The sequence below is a fragment of the Opisthocomus hoazin genome, chromosome 2 (genome assembly GCF_030867145.1).
Source record: "Opisthocomus hoazin isolate bOpiHoa1 chromosome 2, bOpiHoa1.hap1, whole genome shotgun sequence".
NCBI lineage: Eukaryota > Metazoa > Chordata > Aves > Opisthocomiformes > Opisthocomidae > Opisthocomus > Opisthocomus hoazin.
The window spans coordinates 42,652,954-42,679,766 of NC_134415.1; the positions used below are offsets into that span (position 1 = coordinate 42,652,954).

General features: G+C 44.4%; 2 protein-coding genes across 4 annotated transcripts in view; one reads left to right on the forward strand and one right to left on the reverse strand.

Moving 5' to 3' along the window:
* ATL2 (atlastin GTPase 2) overlaps nt 1-16,900 on the forward strand; it is a 43,045-nt gene extending 26,145 nt beyond the window's left edge. For 2 of the 3 annotated variants that reach the window (XM_075413410.1, XM_075413411.1), the window contains exons 4-14: nt 256-360; nt 1,459-1,509; nt 3,674-3,730; nt 4,757-4,849; nt 5,132-5,270; nt 6,111-6,238; nt 8,412-8,468; nt 9,662-9,733; nt 12,405-12,836; nt 14,276-14,290; nt 14,392-15,001. In XM_075413410.1, coding sequence (XP_075269525.1) covers nt 256-360; nt 1,459-1,509; nt 3,674-3,730; nt 4,757-4,849; nt 5,132-5,270; nt 6,111-6,238; nt 8,412-8,468; nt 9,662-9,733; nt 12,405-12,836; nt 14,276-14,290; nt 14,392-14,499 — 1,257 coding nt within the window. In that variant the 3' untranslated portion in view covers nt 14,500-15,001. Of the gene's footprint in view, nt 1-255; nt 361-1,458; nt 1,510-3,673; nt 3,731-4,756; nt 4,850-5,131; nt 5,271-6,110; nt 6,239-8,411; nt 8,469-9,661; nt 9,734-12,404; nt 12,837-14,275; nt 14,291-14,391 lie in introns of all 3 variants that reach the window. The other variant, XM_009945723.2, reaches the window with a different exon arrangement.
* Nucleotides 16,901-19,026: 2,126 nt separating this feature from the next.
* On the reverse strand, nt 19,027-26,768 carry EIF4A3 (eukaryotic translation initiation factor 4A3). The gene is made up of 12 exons (XM_075413412.1): nt 26,544-26,768; nt 26,261-26,333; nt 25,415-25,481; nt 24,306-24,368; nt 23,707-23,839; nt 22,526-22,606; nt 21,952-22,093; nt 20,944-21,082; nt 20,333-20,448; nt 19,669-19,776; nt 19,456-19,583; nt 19,027-19,227 (listed from the first exon to the last, which is right to left on the reverse strand). Exons 1-12 carry the CDS (start codon nt 26,713-26,715, stop codon nt 19,211-19,213), a joined length of 1,239 nt encoding a protein of 412 aa, XP_075269527.1. The 5' UTR covers nt 26,716-26,768; the 3' UTR covers nt 19,027-19,210.
* Nucleotides 26,769-26,813: the final 45 nt, after the last annotated feature.

Here is a 26,813-nt window from a genome sequence, read left to right on the forward strand (position 1 = left end):
GAGGGAGGCTGTTTCTATGGGAGAGGATAACTAGTGTAACAAGGCCAAGGACTTAAGGCTGATGACGTGGCCCTCTAGTTGTTGCTTACTCAGCTGTAGGTGTGTGTAGGCATGTGTGCAGGGAGCTGACTGAGGTTTAAGAAGTAGGTATGGGGCAGACACTTGCTTTACTTGAAGCAGAATTTATCCCAATGGCCCAGAGTTTGAAAGTGTTAACAATTTGGTTAACTATTGCTGCTCTTTAAAACTCTCTAGGTTGCTGTACTACTCATGGATACCCAAGGTGCCTTTGATAGCCAATCCACTATCAAAGACTGTGCAACAGTTTTTGCTCTGAGCACCATGACGAGCTCTGTCCAGGTGAGAATGCCTTTGCTGGCAAGTAACAGTAGCTATAGGAACCCTCTATCCTGAACAATCAAAGAGTATCTCTCTAGCCATACTTGGAAAGTTCACCTGCATGTCTTCCTCCAACTGTCATTTAAGCTGGCATAATTAATGTCTTATTTTCAGTGTAGTATACTATGCAAGTTTCTCTGTGGAATCAAGGTTATCCAAGGCCAAGCTGGGTTAAACTGCTAACTGAACTGGGGAATCCCAAAAAAAAGATGTCAAAGTAGAAGCAATTTTGTACAGATGTGTTAAAGAGTCTCTTTTGAGACAGTTTGGGGTGAAATTACGCTGTGATCGGCTAAACTTCGGACAATTCTCTTGTGATATGCCCAAAACTACTTCTATGCTTGTGCCGTAAATGTACCAAAAGAGCAGGTTCTTGAGGGATGGCAAGTTACCTTCTTCAGACATGCTGCAACATGAAAGTGACAGGAGAATGTAGAACACTAGTTCTGCCCTGTGGGGTAGTTTCTGCTGGGTTTTTTTATTTGTTTGGCTTTTTGTTTGTTTCTTCAGTTCCTGTGGTTAGGATAAGTTGTGGGTTATTGATGCATCATTGAGTTTACTGCTGTTCAGTATTCACGCTATTGAAACAGTCACGAATTCCTTGGATAAAATCAGATTTCTCTGGGAAGATTTGAAAGCAAAAAAACTGGTGAACTAACTACCCAGTCATTTCTGTGTCAGGGGTGCAGCTGCTGCATCACTGAATCCTAGAGCACTTGGACTTGAGGATGGCAAAGAGATGTGCCCTTCTCAATCCTCCTGTCTCACACCTGTGTGGTGATTTGAAGAATTCATCAGTCTTCCCTGATTCCTTTATGGCTAGCTTCCTTGGGAAGAAGCTGTTCTAAGAAGGATTAGGGTGGTCAGCAGTGATTTTGTTCCTAGCACTTTATATAAGGAAGTGACTTTTGTTTGAGGTGCGTTCCATGACACTTTTCTAGTTGCTGACTTTTTTTAGACTTTTCTGGAGGGGGTAAAAATACTCAAGATACATAAAAGACTACATGAATATAGGATAATTGTTTCAGATTACACTAATTCTTTTACTGTCTTTTGCAGGTATACAACTTGTCCCAGAATATTCAGGAGGATGACCTTCAACATTTGCAGGTAAGAATATGCTGAATTTTTACTGAGCTGCTTCTGAACTGATAGTCTTGACATTCTTCTTGAAGTTCCTGCTAACATAGTTGTGATTTGGGAGCTGCCTGATACTTCATCTAAAACACTGACGCTTACCTGATGCTAAAACTAGTGCTGCCTAGAGCAACGTTCTTTGCATCAGCTCCATGGTGCTGTGATGCTTTTGCTGTACCAGTATAGAGGTAAAATAATACAGGCTTCTCATGTGGCTAAACCTTATCTTTCTGAAGTCTGTTCTTTATATGGTAAGTTTTGAAATTCCCAAAAGCATGAGAAAGGAAAAGGATTTATGGAAGTAATTAGTAAGAAAGTTCCAGTGTTTCTCCTTTTTGCATGAAATAGGAAAATGGATGGTATTTCCTAACCATTTTCTAAAGAAATGTGGGAGTTTGAGGCAGGGCAGAAAGAATATCTTCCACTTAGAAGCTTTCTCTATTTTTTCAGCTGAGAAGCTTCTAGAGAGTTTCATTTCTGCTTAGAAACAAAAGCAGGAAAGAGTTGTCCTCTCCTTGCTGTGGTGTTTTCATCCTCTAGTGGAACATTGTGGTCAAAGGCCACTGAATTCTGGCTTCATGTGAATGGTGCAAGAATCTTATCTCCTTAGCTTAAAACCTGTAGCTTTAAAGGCTAGCTTGTGTATTAACAAATGCCTGTCTGTGCTCAGGCCATGACCTTGTCACAGCTTAAAACTGTTTTACATGTCTTCTGATTGAAAGGACTTCTGTCTTGATCAGTGTTGCAAAAGATTAGCTGCCAATACTGGAAGTAGAAGAGCACTAACTAAACATAGTCTTGTGATGCTGTTCTCAGTTAACAGAGTAGTATCACAGGGCCGATACCCTGCCGTGTCCCAAAAGAACCCAACCAAGCACTGCAAAGAAAAGAAGCCGTAGCTAATTATTTGAAAGCCAGGCTTTCCTTATGACTTTGGTCCTTTGCCTCAGTGCAATCTGAATAGTGATCCTTTTCTGTTACACTGGAGGGTGAGGTTTGAGGGAAGGAAGGGAAGAGAAGGGTGATAAATATAAGCAGTGGGTAAGGGACACCCGTGCATTTAAAGTTGGGGCAAGGAAGTGTGAGCTGAGGGAGGGAAATTCTGAATTTCTGTTATAGCAGGAGTTTCTGTTATTCTGAAATACTGTTAGTCTCTGGCTGCCTTTTCCACATAGCAGGGAAGTGGATGGGGTAGAGAGTTAGGATCAAATGAGTCAGTCTCATGTGGGTGCTTGGCCACTTCAGAGCTTCTTTTGCTCAGGGTGACAAGGACTTGTAAGTTAATTTGTGTTGAATAAGTCTTGTAAGTTCTCAGATGCTCTTGTGTTCAACAAAGGTAACTGTCCTTTTAGCCACAAAATTTATCTGAGATGCTCCAGAAGTTAGTTTTAATGCAGAAGAACAGTGACCTGGTACTAGAGGATACTGGTGTGCATCCCTCGTCTTGACCTCCAAGATCTTTAAGGGATCTAGCATGGATCAACACCTGACAGTATTGACCTGTGCTGAAAAAGCTACCACAGTCCATAATTCGTGTTCTTGTGCGTTGTCTGGCCCATTCAGTCCTTAGAAGAATGCTGCTGCTGGTATTAAATGTGGTGATAGCAATGACAGGAAGACAACTGCCACTTGCATTTATACTGGAACGAAAGAACAATCATCAGTTAAGGTCATGAGCTGAAGTAGAGATCTAGGAAGCTGCTGAACATGGCTTGTGTTTAAATGTCTGATACATAGGCTCTAGCCAAGTTCCTTGAGATTTCCAGGAATAAATATTTTTTGGGAAGTAAGGGGCGAATGTTGACAAGCTTACCTCCTTAGCATAGGAAACAAGTGTTGGAAACTGGCTTACTGAGAGATGCAGCCAGCACTTCCTCTGAGAATAGCCTCCAAGCCACCAACTTAGAGCTGTGGTGCAGAGACAGTTATGGAATGGCACGGTGAAACCAGTGGAAATCATGTCTCCTTCCTGAATTTTACCGAGGCTTGGTGTACTTATTCTTCAGGCGTATTGTCCATTCCTAACCTGTAATAGGATTTAAGATCGAATGCTTTATTTTCTAGTGACATAATAGAATATTTTATGGTAGAAAAATGTGTTTGATATGTGACACCCTTACACTCTTCTTTCTATCAGTTGTTTACAGAGTATGGAAGACTAGCTATGGAAGAAATTTACCAAAAGCCGTTCCAGGTAACTATATATATTAAATGGATCTTAAGCATTTGAACATGTAGAAAATGAGCTCAGGATAATTTGTGAAGAGAAACTAAGTTGGGCTGAAGTCAGCCTGTTTTTTTACAAGACTGATTTTTCCTTCCCTGTCACCATATTTCTTGGCAAAAACACAATGGAAAAACACTGAAGAGGGTCACGTTTTGGGCAAGTATAGCTCTGTGCCTGAGTTATAAGGCATGAAGGGAGTGAGTGTCAAGTGATGTACAGATGTTAAGGAAGAAAGCTTCACGCTGCCTGCTTACTCGTTACTCTGAGATGTGGTTGGTCTTTGCTGGTGGTACATGGTTCTGAGTAAAGGTTATGTGGCCTCTAAGAAATAGCACTGAGGAGGGCTGTGTTGCCTTTCATTTACTCAAGGTGTTACTGGCTTCAGCGTGGAAAGTTTCAAAACTGCTAGCACCTCCTGACTGTTGCTAGGCCAGAGAAGGTTTTGAGGCTGCTTCTGTTTAGTGGAGACAAAGGCTGAGATCTCCCATCCTGAAGTATCCTCCTTAACCCATAAGGATACTAGTCAACTGCTGTTAGTGGTGAGTTTTGAGACTCTTCTGTCTCTAGTATATTCAGCCTGCAAGTGTGAGTCCCCAATGTTCTTGCAATTGGCCCAGGCGCCATGCGTTCTTTGTAAAACGCCTTGTCCAATACAAGAGTAACTGTCAAGGTTTCTTTTCGACCTTCATCTGGTGGCAGAGAGGACAGTGGAATCCATGTGGGATAGCAAAAGGCAAACCGATGGAACAGGGAAGCTAGCTTTTTGAGACACTTCGGTACTTCCTTTCAGATAAGGAGGGAGTTGCGTGTGTGGGTTTGGTTGGTTGTTTTTTTTTTTTTCCTTAAACAAGCAGATGCACCACAAATCTACAAGGCTACTTCATTTAGAGCGTCAAAGCTTAGAAATTTTTTTACTTAAAATAATCATGTGTGATAGTTTTTCACCTTAGGAATGATGCAAGCCATTCACTGTTGTTGTTTTTCCTGTTACAGACACTAATGTTCTTAATTAGAGATTGGAGTTATCCTTATGAACATGCATATGGCTTGGAAGGAGGAAAAAAATTCCTAGAGAAAAGATTGCAGGTAAGTTGTCTCCAGAAGTCGTAGTGTGGTCTTCTAATTTAAGTGACAACTTACTGTAAAGTTAATGATGCATGGTGAGCTAATGCTTTGTGCTAACAAAATACACTTGTGATGTTCCTACTCGTGTGCAGAGTTCTGAGGTTTAGAACTTGACATTTTTAGGTTCAGGAATGAAAGCTTAAACACACTTTTGTCCTCTTACTGCTTTTAAGCTGATATTTAATCTTAATTGCAGTACTGCAAAACTATCAGCAGTTCTTACTGCCTTTTTTTTTTCTTCAGGTAAAGCAAAACCAACATGAAGAGCTACAGAATGTAAGGAAGCATATTCACTCCTGTTTCAGTAATCTTGGCTGTTTCCTGTTGCCCCACCCTGGTCTTAAAGTTGCAACAAATCCAAGTTTTGATGGGAGGTTGAATGGTAGGAAGCTTTCCATTGTGTGTTTCTTGGTTCAGATTACTGAGTTTATTTTCTTTTGCAATGGAAGTTAAACACTGAAATGCTTGGCTTTTGAAATGCTTGACTGGAAAAACACAAGGCTAAAAGGTGAATCTATGGAATCTAGAAATGTGTGTTCTTTTCAGTAGTTTGAAGGTAAGGGACATAAGCAGGCAGAGGAAATGGGTATCTTTGTGTCTAGGTGTTGATTATAGTCTGATAACTTGAGACATACTTAAAGGTCACTAAATAAGGATTCTAAAGAAAAATAGGAATTCCAGAGGGGAGAATTCACAAAATTAAAGACTTCTAATTTCTTAAAACTAAAAGGCTTTTCTCTAAGAACTTGCTAAACCAAACATCAGAACTAGAATGACTTTAAAAGCTGTAGGCTTTTTGCCACTGCAGAATGAGAGGCAGTCAGGTTTCCTCCAATTGCTGCTTGTCCCCCAACAGAGGGAATGCATCAGAATGGCAAGGGCTAAAAAAGTGGGTTTCCGATAGTGGGATGCCAGCCACTTCTGTGCTGAGGGCGTGGACCTTTGGGATTATTGTGCAAGATGTTGGTGTAACTGGGGAAATGTACTTTAAATATTACGAGGACTATGGAACCTTGTCTCACTCTGAGGTTAAGACTGAAGAGTAGGCAGAATTTACCAAAGCTGTATTATGCATTCAAGCCTTTAAATATCTTAAAAATGCAGTCAAGAGTTGTGACGCTGTGGATTTTGAAGGGCCATGGGTTATCAGTGTTCCTTTAAGAAATGTAAGACTGAGAAGAAAACTGATTTTTTTTTTCTGAAATTGATTGAATTTTACTAGATATAGATGAGGATTTTAAGAACGAACTGCGGAATTTGGTACCATTACTGCTTGCTCCTGAAAACTTGGTAGAAAAAGAGATTAGTGGATCCAAGGTGACCTGTAGAGATCTTGTAGAATACTTTAAGGTAAGCAAACTCATACTAATTATTTCTGTTAATGGCTTAAAAGAAAGTATCCTAATTTTAGGGCATGTTGTTCCCAGAGAAGAGAAGATATCTAGGCTGACACTCACTGATCATCTCACTTTTATTTTCATTTCATTACTCCTGACTTTCCAGAACTGGCACACAACTTTCTAGCAGTATAGCTCTTAGTAAGCTATTGTTGGCAAAATTGTGGTTTGTTTTTGTTTTTTCCTTTGTAAATAGGTTGAAATACTTCAAGCCGTATTAGAGATTTTTTTTTTCCTACTTTGAAAACCTAGTTTGTCTGGATATGTTGCCTTTTTTTTAAGTAAGAGAGTCTCATGTAGATGGTACAGATAGAAAACCAGCTCTTAAACTGCTAGGTGTGCAGTGAAAATTTCAGATACTTCCCTCTGGATTTTTAACATGGAAGGAAGATGCTTTCTAAACACTTGTATGTGCAGCACCACTGTATGTTCTGAAATAATTGTGTATGATACTTGCAGCTGTTACTCTTGAGCTGTTTTGGTATCATGGTGACACTAGCAGAAATGCGATAACATAATCCCGACATCGCCAGGAATTGGTCTGGTGTGTGTAATCTTTTTTTTTTTTTTGAATTGGAAAGACTTAAACAGTTGGTTTGGTAGGAAAAAGTGGCACTCATTCCTAAAGACATTGATTTTTGCATTACTACTTTTGAGTATGCATGTTAAAGGTAGAGCACAGTTAGGCTGATGTTAAGAAAGCAGCTATGCAAGGGAGGAGTGTGAGACCAGAACTATTTAACATGTATAGATGAAGTAACTTTTTATAAAAGGAGAGACATGATGTGGTATGCAGCAGTGCTGGCTGTTGTGACAAGCATAAAATCAACATTTACATGGTTGCATGCTGCTTTTTGTTCCACTTTCTTCTCTAGTAAGACCTGATCCTGTACAGTGTAGGGAGTGTATATTCAACAGCAGTTTAGAAAGGACTGCACCCTGAAAACTGAGCACAAAACCTCCTCTATCGCTAAGCTGCCTGATTGATGCCCCGTATCCAGTTTGGGAGCAGTCGTGCAGGGTGCTGCGGAAATGCTGTGGTTATGTAACTAAGGAGGACTGCTCCCTTGGGACTGTGCATGTGAAGCCGAGATCGTGGAGTCCGAGTTGGAAACTGGAGGGCTTTTACTTGGAGGAAATAGCTACAGAAACAAGGAGGGTGTCGAGGGAACAGAGTCCTGTATAACTCTATACATTTTTGTAGGTTGTCCTACAACCTAGAGCATTGGATATATAGAGACCCTGATAACCTTGTTCTCTCCTCCTTTACACAGAAAATTCCTCAGGGCATAGGCTTGTAGACAAGCTGGGGGGGTAGAGCAGTAGTAGGATGAAGAAGAATAACTGCCCAGCCTCCCAGGGACTGAGAGTGTCCTTGTTGGTCAAACTTGCATAGCTTGTCCAAAGCACTGAAATGGGTACTGCTGCCTGCTGAGCACTCTGCACTGATCTGTCCCAAAGAACTGTGCCACGGGTTGTCTCGTGGGCTGGAGGAGAAGATACGAAGGACATGTTCTCTTCCAGTGTTCTGAAGCCCTGGTAAGAGAGGACACGTGAGGATTGGAGGGGTGGGGTGCAGAAGGATAGGCTGCCTGCTTGGCTTCCAGAAGTATTTTAGCAGCTCAGCTCTGTCTGGATTAGTGCTTTGATCTGCCGCCTTTCCTCCCACACTTCAAAGGGGGTAAGGCATATGGGGAAATGTAAATACTAGTTCTCCCAGCACTGGGGTGTGTTTGGACAGACCTCTTTCCAGAAAGGTTGTGTGAGGTAGTCATGTTCACTCTTTTGTTTTGGGTGAAGATTCCCTGCCTAGCAAAGATCTTGTGTATTTGAGGGAGCAGAAACATGCTGTCAAGCCTGTCACTTCTTGAGATAGTGGCCATGTCTCCTCCAGGTGCTCTGCTACCTTGCTAGGCTCCAGCCTCAAATGCCCAAGAAAGTAAAGGGATTAAAGCATAAGGGATAACTGTGAGAATGCCAGTCTTGTAAGAAGAAATTTGCTTAATTGAGTATTTAGCGTTATTACAAAGAAATAATCCGAGCTCTGTGTTTATATCATCTGTCTTCTCTCTTTCTCCTCATATATGTTTAGGAAAAAGAAACCTTTTTTTCTTTCTCCCATTTAGGCTTATATTAAAATCTATCAAGGAGAGGAGCTACCTCATCCGAAATCTATGCTGCAGGTATTTTATTTTTCTCTCAAATAACCTGATAGATGATGTGTAATCTGTAAGTTCTTTGCAGTTCAGGATCATGGCTGCTGCAGGTCTGAAGCTCCCACACACAGAGCTGTAGTTCTTGAAGGAGTTGTGTACTTTGAAAGCCATCTGAACTGTGTAGCCTGTGTATACATTTGTGTCTTCTGTCAGTTCCATCTACCAAATGGAGCAGGCATATATCTGATGAGGTTTTCTTTAGCTGCTTCAATTTCTAAGCATGTGTTTCCATAACTTGCTATTTTGTCAGCATCTTTCAGACTGTATTCAGAGGGCTTTTAGCATCAGATGCAGCAGATAGAGTGGAGAAGGCTTATAATAATGCAGCTATTGCCACTGGCTTGCAGTGTTGAGCTACGCTGTGGGTTTGTTAGACTGTATAACTGCAGTGAGGTTTCTTTTGTGGGTTGATCCAGAAAGGATGTAATCAGCTTTAAAGCAATCTAAACACAAACTGATTGTATAAAGCTGTGAGTTGAACCCTTGAGCTGTTTGGGATGAAGAACTTTCACCAAAGCGTGGGCTTTAGCATCAGTTCTAGCCATTTTGCATTTGTAAGACTTGGGTTTTTAAGCTTCCTGTGTCACTTCATTAAGACGTGACTGTTCTGGGTGTTTTCTCATCCTTCAAGGAACTAAATCTTTAGACTTTTGAGGGAGTTCAGCAATCTCACCACAGTGAAATAAAGGCTGCTACAATTTCCTCTACTTAGTATGGCATAAACATGGCTGAGAGTTACAGAAGATGACATCTTGCAGTATTAGCTAGAATAACTGTCCCTGACGTGACACAGGTTGAAAATAGTATTAAATTCTTACAAATTCTGACACCAAAACTGCACATATGTAATGCAGAAATAATACCAGCTTGCTGCTTTCCTCACAAGTAGTGATGTATCAGGATTAACATTTAATAGTTTAGTGATCCTTATTTGCTTATTAGCAATAGAGCATTCAGAAGAGATTGATCATCATGAAAAGCCTTTACAAGCACATGGGACTGTGTCATAATGTATATGGCTAACCTTCACTTGCGTTTGTGGGACATTTTCCTGGCAATCTTAGGCTTTGGAGGTTGTGGGGGTATGTTGGGCAGTGTAACTACATGTGTGTAACTAGCTGGCAATGCTGTGATGATACAGGGTGCCCAATGTTTTCTAGGCAACAGCCGAGGCGAACAATCTTGCTGCTGTGGCAGGAGCAAAAGACTTGTACAGTAAAGGCATGGAGCAGGTATGATGACACAACTTTTTCTAACTACCTATGTGCAAATAGAGGCCTGCAGTTTTGTTGTACATGGTGTTGGTTGTGAGCATGTTAATGGAGAAAAGTAGCTTAGGGCCAGTACTCGCCTGTTTTCTGCACTCTGCTCTGAGGTTAGATCTCTGATGCAGCAAAATCAGGATTCTTGGAGACAGAAATTGCTGGGGGGGGGTGGTATGGGAATGGGCGTGTTTGTAAGATACCACCTGTTAGTTCCCCCTGCTGCTTTGACAGACATCTTAAAATTGTGTGACATAAAATGGGTGAACAGGTGAAGAGACATTTGGTGGGCCAGGGTTGCGCAAGGGTGGAGTTCTAGTATTATAGTATCATGCTTCTGAATTGTGGTCATTCATTAGCTATGAAATGCAAGGATTAAAGTTATTCTACAATTTTAAATAAAATTTTGAAATACAAGAATTATCTTGTCTGAAAAAGCTGCATATGTGATTTCCTACTTGCTGCTTCTCTTGAAGATAGTGACTTAAACCACTCTAAGCTGAATGCGTGGATGGACTTGATACTTCAACATAGTGCAGTGCAAGGCTTTATCATAGGAAATTCTGAAAAAAAATTACATGTCTTGTAAAGCTAAACAGGACTATGCTTATTGTGAAACTCTACAACCGAAAAAGACTAGTCAGTGTGATAGACAACAATGCTACAAACATAGCTCCCCACTAACTAGGCTAATTCTAGTCTTAATTGCTGAAGTAGCTTTCCATTTTGAAATTAGAGTAAGACCTAATGCTAGTGACAGAATAGTAGCCACTTTCAGTTGTTAACAGGCTCTTTTAAAAATGCTCTGCTTGTCTAGAGGGACTCCCTTGTTTGCTTCCATTTTGGAAAATCTCTTGAAGTGGTAAATGGGTTGTTTATAATAAATGCCAAGTGTGCCTTCCTACCTTGAATCTTCAATGGCTGTTGAGATACTGTAGTTGTAAGGTTTCTTCCTTGGGGCAAGGAATAAACAAGAACAGATGTTCTCTTAAACAGACTTTGTTTCCATAGTAATGTTCCCCAGTACTGTATATTTTTATATCACTGTAGAGATACACACAAATGTCTTGAATAATTTTTTTTTATCCGGATGTCTTGGATGATGTTGTTAATGCGACACAGCTCTGAAATTTCTATTTTTAGGAACAGAAGCGGGAACTCTTTGTATTTAAGACTGGTTTATGTAAAGATAGTTCTTACTTTAGTGTCTGAGTTCTCCTTGTGAACCAAAGGCCCCTTTGCTGAGTGCGCATAACTAGAATACTGTCTCCTTAATGACCCTAAATGTAGGGAACAACAGGTGCAGTCACACAGAGTAGAAGAAAACAGTGGCAGTTATTTGTGGCAGTTATTTGTGTGGTGGTCTTGATGATCCTAGTGTTTAACATTCTCCAGGCAGTGTGAAAAGACCGTTTTGGAGGATGAGACTAACAGCTGTTTTCAAGGGAGTTTTGCCAGATGTGGAGGACTTCAACACAGAAAAAGCTGAAAGGTGCTTGTTACACTTGAGCGAGGGGCAGAGTGGGGGTGTCAGGATCTCGACTGAGGTTTGCCTTGAAGCTAGCCAGTGAAGCCATGCATCTTGTGAGGCGGAAAGGGGATGCTGCAATCTGAGACAGTGATCATCTGTGTGTCCTGCTGAAGGGATAGCAGCAGGAGAAAGTTACAGTTGTTGCTGTGCTCAAGACATGAGATGACAAGCACTGTGGTAAGACTGCCTTGAGGCAGGTGAGGGAAGGCTGTTTGACATGGTAGGAAAGAATCTTCAGTTTTTAGACATAGTCTGACTGAGAGGGTCTGGAGGATTTGGAGCTGATCTGCTGTATGTGTGTCTCTGGCCTAGGTAATCTCTAATCATAGTCCTCAGGAGGCCAGAAGTCAGTCTTACAGAGTAGAATTTCCTGGAGCTTAACCATTGTCATACCCATGCTGATTCAGGGAGAGGAAGGTGGTGGGTGTCCACATCACAGGTATCCTTTTGAGTCCGTGGTCTTTTCCCTTCATCAGAAATGTACTCTTGCAAGTTGATCAGAATTAAACCTAGAGGACAGTCTAGGGAAGAACAGGCTAAAGATGTCAGCAGCTGGTTCTTGTTAATTCGTATCACCTGGTAAGTTCTATGGAGCCTGCTAGTGGCAGCAAGAAACAGGAATAAACTTGCTGAGAGGACAAAATCTACTCTGTTTGTCCAAGTTCTGCACTGATCCTCTCACTAAGATGAGTGACCAGGAGTAAAAAGCTGAGGGGAGGGCTTGTGGCCTTCAGAGTTCTCCTTAACCTTCCTCAAGCCAAGCTTTATCTGCCTCCTGGTGTTCCTTTATTTCACCTTTCCATAACAGGAATGTACATGTGGCTGATGTCCTGCCCTTCTGGGCTTGCCCAAAGGGAACCGTTGGAAGTGTGAGTTCAGTCATGCGCTATAGCTCTGTATGTGATTACAGGTAAGGCTCTTGCTGTGCCGTGATGCAAAGTACCTGTAGCTGCTTCCCTTGAGACAGGACTCTAGAGCTTACAGAGCCAAGAAAGCTGCAGGAGGTAGTCTGATGCTGGCTGGAGAGGGGGGCAGCGAGGAGCAGATTTGCTTTCTGTACAGCAGAAGATGCTTAGGATGTGTTTACCTCATTTCTGATTGCTCTAACAGGTTTGTGGGGGAGATAAGCCTTACATTGCCCCATCGGACCTTGAGCGGAAGCACCAGGATTTCAGGGAGTCAGCTGTCAGGCAGTTCTGCTCGGTGAAGAAGATGGGAGGGGAGGAGTTCTGTCGGCGCTACCAGGAACAGCTTGAAGTGGAAATCGACGAGATCTATGCAAACTTTGTGAAGCACAACGATGGCAAAAACATCTTTTATGCTGCTCGTACCCCTGCCACTCTCTTTGCAGTCATGTTTGCCATGTATATAACCTCAGGACTGACTGGGTTCCTTGGTATGAACTCCATAGCTACCCTGTGTAATCTCGTGCTGGGGATGGCTCTTATATCGTTTTGTACTTGGGCGTACGTTAAGTACTCTGGGGAATTCAGAGAAGTTGGAACAGCCATCGATCAGATTGCTGAAGCTATATGGGAACAGGTTGGTATCTGTTTTTAATGCGGAATCTTCCTTTCTTGAGCAGAGATATCAAATAGTGTCTGTTCACTGCTGTGGGTGAAAAGCTGGTCTACACCTAATGGAGAATGCTATTGCTGTCAAAGGGAAAATCGGCTCAGATGTGTGACTGCTCTCTTCAGTCAGAGAAGCCGCACACAAAGTATGCTAAACAAGCTTAGGATATTAAAAAAAAAAGAGTGCGAGGGACTCTTTAAAAAATCTTATTTTTTGAGAGCAAGGAGTTCTGCTTTTAAAGGCATGTTTAAAAAAGTGTAAACTTGTCCTGTGGATATGATGGATAAAATATCTCGGGTGATGCAAGTAATGGGGAAGGCAAAACTCTGCTGCCCTTGCTCACTTCACCTGATGGTGTGACACTGGAGGGCTAGTTAGACCTCAGAGAGAACTGGCTGATGGCTTGCTGCAACCAGACTGACTTGCAGCAACTGCTACAAGTGGATGTGCAGCAGGTTTCTTCCTTCAGGAAGCCTTGTGTTGTTTGTGACAACTTCATTTGGTGCAACTGCTGTTGCTAGAAATACTTGCCGGACAGGCTAATTCCTGAAAGAAAAGACAACATGAGTGTAAGAGTGCCAAAGCTGGAGGAGACAGCATTCTGTACAGAGATTTTGCTGTCCAAATCCAGTTGACACAGCTGTGTCCAGAAAGCCGACGCAGAGAATTCCTGACCAACTCTTAGAAGCGGTATTTGGAGCATTTTGAGTGGCTATGTCCAGTGCCACTAGAAACGCTTTGGTGCTGTTACTAGAAATAAAGGGCTCACTGAGCTTACCTGGGATGACATTAAAATGGGTGCTACAAGGCAGAAGGAAATAACTAGCTGCAGCCTGCTGTGTAGAGGCTCTCTTCTACGTCTGAAAAATGACTCTGAGGCTCATCATAGGCAGTGGAACACTAGACCTATCTGAGGTAAGGTTGAGTTATGCTGGAGCAAAAAAAGTGGCTTTCTAATAATAGGAGGGAAATGAGCGTCAGGGCACTAAATTTTGAGCTACACCTCTAACTAGTGATTAAAATTGAGGCTCTCCTGTACCACTGGTAGCTTCTTGCTTTGGAGCTTGAGGCTGAAGAGCACTGCAAGAGAAGTGGAAGGTGTGGGTTTGTGTAGTGCTCGCTGAGTGCAGCTGCTGCAGTAGGACACCTAGAGCCCATAAGGCTTGATTTGACTGCTGATCTTCCCTGGAAGGGGGAGAACTTGGCTTATGCTAGCAGAAGCTTGCCTTTTGTGCTCTAGAGGAAGGCAGGCTCCAAAAGAGCTTGCTGGTGGTGTTGCTAGAGTTGCACGTCACCGACAATATGCAAAGCACCTACAGGTCCCCTCTGAGTCACTCTGATTATATACCATGTTCTTGCTATTCATTTGTCTGAATCTCTGTCTTTGTTTTCCCTCCTTGCTTCAGAGGAATCCCAGGAAGGTGAGAAGTTACTGGCAATCAGTTTCTTTTTCTGAGCTCGATTGACTTTTTCTGCTGCCTGTTGAGAGCCACTTTTCCTAACAGCTGAATTCGTGTTTTAGGTGTTTTCCAAACTCTTTGAAGTCCTTAGACGCCGAACGATTCGCCGTGCTCTTACATCAGTGCCACGACAGCGACTCTCATCCAACAATAACAAGAAGAAAAACTAGCCAGTATTTTTAACTTTCTTTCTGTATCTGAAGTGTTCACACTTACACATATAGGACAATAAGCTGGACCGTCTGGGCTGGTCTGCATAAATGCTGTAACCATACCAGACTGATGCTGCATATAGGGTATGGAATTGCACATCCATCTTCTAGGAACTGTAAAGTGGTTGGAATTCAGTGAAATACCACTGTATAGGAGGGGTATCACTTGTGTCCATAGCATGTGACTGATTTAACCTCATCATTGTAGTAGCAAAACTCATTTCTCTTTCAGTTCATGCCAGTTTGTGTCAGACTTCAGCATTCTATGTTTTTTTCATTATTTTAAGTCTCATCTCTTTGTGTGTTTTTTATATTTCATTTTCCTTGGTTACCTCATTTTTTTGTTTCTTTTGCGCATTTTCATTCCACAGGTGTTGAAGCCCATGAGTGATAATTTGATGGAGGATCATATGAGGCAGTCTGTAAAAAACTCTATCAAAGCAGGCCTGACCGAGCAGATGTCTCACCATGCCAGACTAAAGACAGACTGACAGTTCGTCTCCTCGTCAACTCTGCCCTCTCATCCTAGACATGCTTGCTGTACCATGAGAACTCAATAATAATAATAAAAAAGAATAAAAATAAACCAAAGTTTACAATCAACTGTAGAAGTAGTTTAGTGTGACTGGCTTTGCAGATCGCTGCCATCACCTGGGAAGAGTAAGTTTGTCAGTACTCTGCTTCCAAGACAAACTGGTGCTGTGGAGGCCGCTGGGGGTGGGAGGGGGGGTGTCTGTTTTACATGTTGTCCTGGTGAACCCTGCACACGTGTGCCAGGGGAGTGGGGTGGGGAGGGACCTTTCCCTGGTGTTGGGGTTGATGCAGTCTCTGGCTTACAGTGGGGATCTGCCCTTTGCAGGAGGTCATTTTGGGGAAGGACAGTGATCAGACCCATGTCAAGTGTGCTCTTGCCAAACCACCTGGCTCCGCAGCATCCCCTCGCCGCCTCCAGTGAGCGCTTCTGTGTGTGGAGCGTATCATATCGGGGAGGCCGTTAGAGCCGCTACATCACAATATGTACCTTGCTTTATTGCCTTTTGTACCAGTGTTACACAAATGCATGTATTGGTTCCGCACCGCCGCCGGCAGAACTGACTGGTGAGGGAGGCAGTGGTCAGACCGTACAGTGTCTTGCCTTGAGCTCGCAGACCTGGTCCTGAGGGAGGTGCATATCAGAACTGAGCTGTCTTTTTCTGCAGTTTAGCCTTCATGTATATAATATTGCCATTAATTCTACTGGGGGAGAAATTCCATCCAAAAATGTTGCCTACAGCTACCAAGCAATGAGTTAGGATTGTCTGTACAGTGTGTTTAGTTTTTATTTTTTAAGAAATCACAGATAGGGCATGTACATGAAATATAAATATATAAATACAATTTTGTATCAAAGTTTTGTAGTTTATGGCAAAACCTGGTTCCGTGGTAGCTAAGTGCAGTCCCTGTAAAGGAATGTTTGTGGCTCATGTAAATGTGTGAATGCATCAACAATTTGAAGTTTTTTGATATATTTGTGATATTTACCTGCCTTGAGCACTGCAATCTCTCACCCCCTTGGGAAAATCAATGGGAATGTTTGTTGTGAAACTCTTGTCTTCTGTTGCATTTTAAAGTTATTTCCTGTAATTTATTTTCAGTACATGATTAAAAACAGTTGTGTATATATGAAATGAAATTCGTGCTTATTTTTAAAAGATGTTTGAGTATGTATTCTACTACATAAACTATGTCAAATACTTATCCTGACAATTATATGAACAAATTGTCTATTGTACTTCATAGCTTTCTATTGAACCTGATGTTCCTCTCACGCTTGTCTCCGAAAGATGGCATCTGTCTAGCTCATATCCCCTCCCTGTATAGTAAAACTTTCTGGTATTCTAAAGCACGCTTCTCGACTTGTGGAGTTGCTCGTCAGCTTCTGCCCTCCAATGACTGTATCATCCTGAAATCTTGTTACCGGCTCTATTCTCCCTCTTTGCTAAATGAGCATCAGCTAAGGCATTTTCAGATGTGTGGAGTGTAAAGGCAGCTAAATAATTAACTGCTGTAGTTTCTGCTGGAAATGACTGTGTGCAATAGCTGGGTTTTTTGCATTCCTAAATGGTAACAATTTCCATCAACATTTGAGCTTCATCAGTCTCCCCTCTCTTGAGTGAGGGAAATCATCTGTCTAGGACTAAAGCAATTGCACTGTGACTTTTGTACCGTAAAGAACTGCTGGGGAGTGGTGGTTACCTGAGCTCTGGAGAGGAGGGCTCAGCTCCAGGTGAATGATGCTGAGGATGAGGTAGGAATGTTGCATTTTATGCTATCTTCTCTCAAACTGTACAGATTAAATACTGTTATTTAAACAATCTAATGCTTTGGTGATCACTCTCTTTTCTGTGTTAGTCAAACAGCTGCAGCCACACAGGGGGCTTGGAGGGCCTTGCTTGCCTTTACGTTTCCAGAAGGTGTTGAGTCGGGTCTGAAGCTGTGCTACGCCCTGCTTGGCCTGCAGCGATGGTAAGAGCAGAACTCTGCCCAGGATGCGGACAGTGAAGCTGGAAGGCTTCACCCAGACTCTACCCTTCTAGTAGAGGACTGAAACAGGGTCTGTAGGGGGAAGAGTTTCTGAGCGCTGTACCAAGAAGTTGCAGAATTAATGCAAAAAAACCTCCAACTTTATGGGAGGGATCAAAGGTAGGAAAAAAAGGTGATTTTAGGGAGGAGTGAGTGTGAGAAGTAGATGATTAAGGGGACAAAAGGGGCTGGTGATGTAGCAACAGGCTGCTGGTGAGTGTTCTTGTCTGGCCCTGTCGTCTTTTCTCTGTTAACTCCATTTCTCACCCTCTTTGCTGGGAGAGGGGACTCCATTTTAAGGGCGTGGAGGTCTAAGTGCCAGCAACTGCTGTGGGACCTTGGGTCACAGGTGGTGTGGGCTTGGAGTGCCAGCATACTGAAGAGTGGAATGAGTAGAAAGCACATGCCAGCTGCTGCAGGGCATGGGTGTGTGTGTGTCAGCGCAGGAGCACAAAGCAGGATTTAGGCAGCAAGTAGGCTAAGGGGCCTGGGAGCCAGGTGCTGAAGCAGCCCTATGCCTGGGCTGGGCAGGCATCCATTTCTGCGTGAGGCACCAGGAGGGAGCAGGATGTCCAGGCCAACAGTTGGAGGGTCTGGGGCTCAACCGAGACCTGTTTGCACACGTGTGCCTCCAAGAGGCTGCGAGGGCCGGTTACATGCAAGGCTTGTGCCTGAAGGCCAGTCCCGCAGCGAGTGGTGCGAGGGTGTGCAGAGCCGGCAGCTGGAGCGGAGCTGCGGGCTCTGGCCATGTGGCAGCTGCTCAAGCAGACTGGTGATCCAGAGGGCCTTTACTGGCTGAACGGAGCGAGCCTCCCTGTCTGGTTACCAGAGGGAGGTACAGCGCCTGCATGTGTGCATGCGTATTTCCCCCTGGCAGGCCTTCATCCTGGCCAGGGACCAGCTGGAGGGGGAGGGGATGAGGGTACTGGGGCTGGCTGTGCCACCTGTGTTGGTGGTGTGAGCAGGGGTTGTGTGTGTGCCTACTGGGCATGCCGGCTGCATGTGTGGGCGTGAAGCTTGAGCAGCCTTGCCTCTTGTCAGGCAACCCCGTGCCACTAGTATTCTTAGTCACGTAAGGCTAGTGTTTCTCAACTTTTGGCTACGTACTGTTGAGACCACCAGGATCATGCGCAGAGCAGGTCCCAGGGAACAGAGGAACTTTACTAGTGGGATACACAGGGGCCTAATGCAGATAGACGCTCACTTTCTCTACCCAGGGCTGCTCTGCTACTGCCTCGGGAAGGGAGCTCTGACCAATTTAACAAAAAAGCATACAGTAAAACGTGGTAATTTACCCCACAGTAGCAGCATAGCTCTGGGCAACTTTCCTCAAAAAGGACACAGTAGCTAGGTAGGAAAGCTCCATGGAAGATGCTGCAGCATAAAGCTGCAGGGAGAAAGATTAGGAGAGATAAGTGGTAGAGATGGCGCTAAGGTAAAATACACTTGCTCAAAATAAGTAATAAAAAGATTAGTTCAGAAAATGCTGATTTGAACGCATTTCTCCAGCCGGCATCAAGTTAAAAAGGCACTCACCCTCGCAGGCACATGTGCCAAATCCCTGGGTTCCTTGGGAGGGGAAATACTTCTCCAGAGCAACACATGATGTAACTTCTGGCTCCATAAAGGCATAAACAACAGGAAATTTCTTTCCCATTTTGGAACTCAATTTTCTTAGAGCAGGCTAGGGCCAGGCCACAGATTTTTCCTGTAGCTGGTTGATCCTCAGAGTCAAGGAAAGTGAAAAGCTTATCAGGTAGCATGGCACAGTGATAATGAAAGGGTGGAGAAGAGGAAGCCCTGTATTTTATGAACCTAGATATACCAAATGTCAAATGGTTTTTTGATTGTGATAGCCAAGTATGGCAGTATCTCTAATCCAGGATAGTAACAGGCAGGGAGTTTTAAGTAATTAAGCACAGGTTATGGTAAAACTTCCTTTTTTTAATTGAAAAAACACGGGTGGGAGTAAAGACATTATTTACACAAGTTCCCAAGTACAGCTCAACTCAAGAACACATGATGAGCAATAGGATAAAAAGATGTGGGTCCAAAACAGAATTATGGAGGCTACGAAACAGTACAGCTCCCTGGTAAACACGGGCCTTCAGATCAGGTCAGCAACTGAAATGAGAGAAAAAAGAGCACATGAGTGTGTGCCGACTGCCACAGCCCAGCAGTATGGTGCACCTACTGCTGTTCCCACCTTCTTCCCCAGGGGAGGCAGAAACGGGTCGGGCTTGGGGACGAGGCATGTGGCAAAACAAAGCATCTGGCATGTCCTGCAGACGCAGCCCAGCGGCTCCCAGCCAGAGGAGGGCAGCAGCCTCACTGCGGCTGGCCTGCACTCACCGTTCATGGGCATCTCATCTATCTGGGTGGAGTAGTACTGCTCGATGTCTCGCAGGATGCGGATGTCGTCGTTCTTCACAAAGTTGATGGCTACACCTTTTCGGCCATATCTTCCTGACCGGCCAATTCTGCAGAGGCAGAAGAAGGAGGAAATGGAGCCACCCTGGGGAAGGGTAATCCAACCAGGCTCCCCCACGTGAAGGCCAAGCTCACCTGTGTATGTAGAGCTCTCTGTTGTTGGGTAAGTCATAGTTAATGATCAGGGACACCTGAGGCACATCCAGGCCTCTGGCCCAAACATCTGTTGAAATAAGGACTCGGCTGCAAAGAGAAGGGGACAGTTACAGCTGTTCCACCCCACTAAGGTGGGAGTGAGAGTTGAGAAATTGTACTCTCCAGTGTAGGGTAGCCCCTGCTATTCTGCACTCCTCCCTCCCCACAGCACAGAGGCAGCATCCGCACTTCTGCTGCAAGCAAAGCTGTTCCATGCAGCATCACCAAACTTCAGTGAAGACAGACAGTACCAAGACAGCTTTGACCTTGCAGAAAGAATATGACGCTTTTAAGAGTATAAAATACGGGACAGAGCCCAAATTTGGTTTTTCCTTGAATTATTTTAAATGCAGCAACTCCCAACCTCTTCAGCAAAACAAAACAGACTAATTCTATGCCTCTATGAGCATCCCTCCTTGGAAAGCAGCAATCTCCCAACCCTGCGACACCACAGGGGGGCAGATGGGAATCAGGGCTCCGAGCTGAACAAGGCCTTCAGAGAATAGAGCTTTCATGGGTTTCTGAGGCCTGTTCCCTTCAGACACTAGCAGAAATCCTGCCCTGAGGTAGCAGCGCTGTAAGCAACACGGTTTAAGGCACTTACCTTGTGCCAGATCTGAACTCTTTCATAATGGACTCTCGCTCCTTCTGTGGCATGTCCCCATGCATGGATGAAACTGTGAAGTTTGCCTCTCTCATCTTCTCTGTGAGCCAGTCTACCTGCACATACAACCAAGCAGCCTGGGTTAGCTCTTTGCTCAGGGCTGCCAAACGCGCTCGTTGTGCTTGGAGAATGTTTGCAGAGACATAGGCTGGTAAGGACCGAGAGACACTTCAACAGGCATTCTGGAGCTAAGGGAAGTAAATAACCCTTATAAAGCACCAGCTATAAGATACAGGGCTCCACGAGCCCTAAAAGGAAAGGAATTGAGAGCATTAATTCAGAAAGTGTGGTTTTGTTTCATGGATCGTAAACAACTAGAACAGGAACATTCTTACCTAATCAGTTCTACTTCTCTAAAAAGGCAACTATATCAGGTCTGCCTACAACCAGTTGTTTAAGCTAGGTACATCCCAAAACCAAACGTTTAACCTCTGTTCTTACTAAACTATTCCCAAACAGGGAAACAACCAGACCTCTTAGCTGGGTTTGTCCTAGCATTGTCATCTGAGTCACCCTCTGAAAGTACCATACCCGTCTGACGGCTGCTGTACCTTTCTCTTCGTGTTGCAGAAGATGACGGCCTGGGTGATTGTGAGTGTGTCGTAGAGATCGCACAAGGTGTCAAACTTCCATTCCTCCCTCTCCACAGCCACGAAAAACTGCTTGATTCCTTCGAGGGTCAACTCGTCACTGCAGGGAAGAACAGCAGCTATACCACACCACGAGCAGGCGAATACATACAATGCAGGTAGAAGGACTGGGTGTGCTTCAGCGGAGATCGCCCCTCTGCCCTGCATGCTTGTGGGTTGCTGGGTCCATATACAACTCCAAGTTGTTCTAGAAAATCCCTGGAGAAGTCTGCTAAGAAGGGCCTCCAACACGACCTGTGCAACAGAGACTAGAACTCCCAGGGCACACTCTCTGCTCTCAACAGACAGCTTCAAAAGCAAAAATTTCAGTTCTTGTCAGTTTTACATTCAAGCTTCTCGACAAGAGAGACTCATTTCTTCAGTCTCGTAGTTCTTCAGACTACTTTCTTCAGGTAAATGAGGCAGTGTGAGAGATCAGGCAAGAGGGAGGCTTCTCCTGCCAGGCTGCCTATGCTTCCTCCTCTTAACTCCTGCTGAGTTCCGGGGCATGAGGACCTGTGGCACCACTAGACATAAGTTACATGCCCAAGAGCATTGAGGATCAGTCAGCTAAATGCTTTTTTGGCTTGCAATATAATAGCAAATTAATGGAGGAGGCCTACAAAGACCCTCTGGAGGAGCACAGGAATTGGGTAAGTGTAAAAGATGGACTTCCAGCATAAAGGACTGCTATCCATGGGGAAGATGAGGGGGCAGGGGGCAGTCAGGCTGAGCAGCAGCAAACAGAACTGGACAAGGATAAAGTCAGCTGGAAAACAGGACATGAGGATATCTGCAAACACTCAGACAAACTGCAATGGTGAGAACAAACGTGAGAGAGACTCTGCACATTTACATCAGTTACGACTGAACTGCTCAGGGCTGGAGCAACTCAAAGAGCTCCCGTTCTTTCCAAGGAAACTCACTCACCGTTTCACCAAGATACGAATGGGGTCTGTCATGAATTTGTTGGTCATCTCCAGAATTTCATGAGGCAAAGTGGCACTGATCAGAACCACCTGTGTAGCTGGAGGCAAGTATCTATACACATCATAAATCTGCTCCTTAAAACCTGAAAAGCAAATCAAGTAGCACAGAACAGTTGGTACATCTTTCTCCGCAGCGTCCTGCTCTTTCACAATTTGATCTGGAATTCAGTATTGGGCCTATTCTATGAGATGAACATTAATGAGCGAATTAGTAACTCAAAGCCAGTGTCACAAATTGCGCATCTCTTCCTAATTTTCTCAGACCTACAATGTGGCCGTGGTTCACAGTAAAGTATGAAAGGTAGTGCTCAAGAGTTTATAATTATTGAAAAGGACAGTACAACCAAACCAGGCAAGACATATTCAGTAGTTTAACTTGTTACAGTCTATAATTAACCATAATTGTGTAACTTTGACAAAAGCAATTGTTTTTAGAAGCAGGACTGCCATCAGGGACACCCTGGAATCTCAAAGAGGCGAGAAGAAAGGAAGCAAAAGGGAGACAAGTATTTTACCTTTATTGAGCATTTCATCTGCTTCATCCAAAACCAGCATTTTGATGGCACGAGTCCTTAAACTTCGACGACGAATCATATCTGTAAGATTTCACTCTGTAAGATTAAAAAGCTCTGAAAGCAAGCAACCCTACAGCACTCCCGGCCGCTGTCCGGGCACTTTGGTGGAGGAGGGACAGGCACTTCCCCGGTTGCCAACAGAGACCAGTATTTGGTGACGGAAGGCACATCCAAGGGCCGCAGCGTGCCCACTGCACCCTGCATCCTAGGGGGACGTCTCTGCAGCCCGGCTAAGGGAGCACTGCCTGCAGGGAAGCTCTAAGCGTCCAAGCTGTGGGATGCTATCTTCTAACTGCACAGGACAGGTGACCCAGTTTCCCACAGTAACTGCAGCTGCAGCTGGATGCGAGAAATGCAAAATGCTACGTGAACGTTTCGTCAACAGACCAGGCAAATCCACATCCTGCTTGAAAGAGCACGTGGCTTTGTGTAATCCCTTAATACTGTGATAGAAAAGTATGTGCCATTAGTGCGCTGCTCAAAGCTAGCCCAGTTCGGCAGCTGCTAATTTTTTTGGGTCTGTGGAGCTCTATGATTCTCCCAGCGACAGGTCCTTGTGCAAGAATGTGCTGCCTGTTTCTCAGAGATCCAGAAGATATGAGCTTGAAGGCTAACACTACCACTGTGGTAAAGGCTGTGAACAGTAAATATAAAAATCTTCATGCAATGAAACCAGAAAGTACCAGCTGCAAGTGCACCTGATTTAACAAAAAGACCGTGAGAGCCAGTACACAGAAAACATGGACCTAACTCTGATGTTCAGATAGACCCAGCTCCCATCTCCTCCAAGACTCTGAAGTATTTCCTGGGACTAATATTTTCTGCTTAAATAGTACTCTTTGTTCCCATGCCACCATACAGAGAAACACATCAATAATGAAAAGCAAAACATAAACAGAGAAAATCCAAACACTAATCCAAATCCCTGTTAATTTCTCTCTCATCTTTTCCACCTATTACTACAGTAAGTTGTTACTCCGCATTAACATTACATCAATGGTGACACGATAAATGTGGTTCCCATGCTATTTCACATCTCAGCACACAAAAGTTGCGGGAGGTTCCCATAGCTCAGCACGGGTCTGAACATGGAGGGGATGCAGCCTCCCAGATCTCCTTACCAAATACACGGCCCGGAGTGCCCGCAACAACATGCTGCCCGTAATCCAGTTTTCGGATATCTTCGCCCACGTTGGTCCCTCCAATGCAGGCATGACACTGGACATTCATGTAGTCTCCCAGAGCAAGAAGACCCTGTGTTGTTACAAAGGAATGGTTTAATTAACTGAGCTCTCATTAAGTTTGTATTTGTGAAGAGATGCAGGTCTGCACAGCCATACGATGCTTTTTTTTTTTTTAAAAGAGATGTAACACAAGCAGTTAGAGGGATTTTTTTTTATGTCTGTTACCCAAACCTCCTCAACAGCAGGCTTTCAAACACTGGGAATTCTGTGCTCCCGGGATCACAACTGCTTTAAAAGTGCTGTCCTTAAAAATTCAGTTAGGAATGTGTAAAACCTTAGACCACCAGCCAGTGTGGTCACGTAAGCAAGAACGGATATAATGCAGATAAGCAAAACAGCCCTTTACCAGAATTTCTTATTCTTTTCAGGACAGAAAGAAAAAGCAGAAGCTGTGCTTTGAGCTCTACTGGGGAACACTTCAGAAACAGCCCTAGGCCTTGCAAGTGCTTTATAGACAGCAATTTAAATGCTCCTACCTTCTGAATCTGTACAGCCAGCTCCCGAGTTGGTGCCAAGATCAACGCCTGGGTTTCACGAACCTGATCAAAACAGGCGATCACATGGCAGTTAATCACAGGGCGGACATCATCCAAGCACAACAGAGATTATAGATTCCAGAGTACTCCGAAATGTCACATCTGAAGGATTAACCACAGAATTTTGTGCTAAAACCTAGCGTTTACAAGTCGGTAAACCTAGACAGCTGCTTTCACAGAGCATTTGCACAGTAACAGCCTCTTAACTAAGTTGCTTTTGACAAAACAGCACTTAAGCAGTTCCTTGACAGCTTATTTTTCATTCCAAATTAATTTCTGAAAACAATTATATGGAAGTGTGTACTTTTGTTCCAAAAGAATAGAAATAAATCAAAATAACTTCAATTTCTTATGTTCAGTTCAGATGAAAACCTTGCATCGCGCAAGGATTCCAAGATAATGTTTCAGCGTCACGTGTGAAAAAAATAGTACGAGCACTTTACAGAAATGAAGCATAATGCTGACCTTTTCATTTAGCACATGCAACATTTAGTTTTATGTCCCCAGGCAGTAACAGGTGAATAACACTCTAAGCTTTATTTAAGAGGGTACTGGCCCACAGAAAACCATCATTTTATTCAATAGCATCTACACATTTAAGTTATGCTTAAAAAACAATCGGATGGACCTCTGACTAGAACCAAAGCAAACATTTGTCAGTCAAAAATCTAGTTTTGGTTCTGTGCAATGTGCGCCAACTGTTCAGACAGGTTGCTGATGCTGTTAAAACTGTCTGAGGACAATTCTGCCTGCTGAGAGACTAATTTAGCCCTCTAATAACTATGTGAAGGAGGTCAGCTGTTAAAGCCAACTTTGTAATTACAAGACTTTTTCTGAACTTATTTTGCCAAGGTGGATTTAACAGTTAAACTGTTACAGAGTAGAGTCTGGTGAAATTTTCAGTCAGAAATCTGTCTGAAGTTCACAAGCCATAATTGAAAAATTTCAATGTAACACTTCATTTATTCACTCTAAAAAAAAAAGGCTTTTATTATGAAAACTCTACCAATTTAGTTAAAAAACACTTTTAGCATGTGCTGTGAAATTACCTGTATATCCAGACACTGCAGAACAGAGATGGAGAACGTTGCCGTCTTCCCTGTTCCCGACTGTGACCTGAGAAACAGATGTTTGGTGAATACTCTGGATGTCTGGGCAAAAAATATAGGCAATTTCAACATATTCCACCCCTCTGCTCTTTGCCCCTCCTTCATTGCAAAGAAGTCAAAACTGCCAACAGCGTACCTGACAAAGTTTTGTTACGATCACAGAGTGATCTGCCGACAAGCAGCTTTGAGAACTGCAGTATCAGGGACAGAGCACTCCGTTACAGGATCCCCAGCTCTGGGATGTTTACTCCTTATCAGACCAGAATTTTAACTTCCTGCAGTTCGTGGTACCTAATTTTTTTCCTTCTTTGCAAGTAAGTGTTAGGTAAGCCAACACAATTTGGAAGGCTAGCAATTCCCACTGGTGACCTATGAAGGATTTCTTTCAGTGGGATGCACATCCTTCGTCTCCGGAGACATGATAGATTTTCTTCTGCTTGCTTTTTCCCTCGACTGAGACTGCAGCTGTCTCTCTACTTTTCTGGCTTTGCTGGAAAACTTTCACAAGAGCCTCAGAAAGAATCACAGAGGATGCGCAATATTGTGGCTGAATATTACCGCGACATACCTAAACCTAATAAAACTCTGACACGAAAAACTGTCAGGGTCACAGCCTATGTGCGAGTCAGCCAATTTCACCCCCTGACGCGACTGCCCTGACCCTGCCACGCAGCAGCCGACCACCACGGGTGACGAATCCCGCTTCCAGGTTCAGGCAGTGACTGTGGCCGAGACCCCCCACCCCCCACGGCCCGCAACCCGGCTCCCGCCGGCAGCCCCACTCACTGGGCGATCACGTCTCTCCCCTTGATGATCTGCTTGATGGCTCTCTGCTGGATGGCCGACGGCTTCTCAAAACCTGCGGGGGGGGGGGGGGGGGGGGGACCGTTACCGTCAGCGGCGGCATGGCCAGGCCCGGTGGCGGGGCCAGGCCCGGCGGCCTCACCGCGCAGGCGCGCCGCCCCACATCCGGGCACGGACACGGGCACCGGCACAGACGACCCCCTTCCCTCCCTTCCCTCCCCCCCCCCGCCTCTCCCTCCCCCCTCGCCGCCGCCCCGCCGCGTACCGTAGGCGTAGATGCCGCGCAGCAGGTCCTCCCGCAGCCCCATGGTGTCGAAGGTGGGCGTCACGTCCACCTCCTCGCTCGTCTCGAACTCCACCTTCGTCATGTCCTCCTCCTTCATCAGCCGCTTCCGCGCAGAGCTGCCCGTCCCGCCCGATCCCGCCGACCCCGACATGGCTGAGGCCCTGCTGCCCGCCGCCCGACCCCTCGCGCACCGGCACCCCCTTCCGCACTGCGCATGCGCGGAGGGCTGTGGGCGGGAAGGCGGGCGCG

Coding starts and splice junctions, on each gene's coding strand:
- EIF4A3 (XM_075413412.1), bottom strand. CDS start 26,715: ATGTCGGGGTCGGCGGGATCGGGCGGGACGGGCAGCTCTGCGCGGAAG. Junction 20,449..20,943: donor TCTGCAACACGAAGAGAAAG/GTACAGCAGCCG, acceptor TTGTATGTGCAG/GTAGACTGGCTCACAGAGAA. Junction 19,777..20,332: donor GAGTTCAGATCTGGCACAAG/GTAAGTGCCTTA, acceptor TTCTCTTTGCAG/CCGAGTCCTTATTTCAACAG.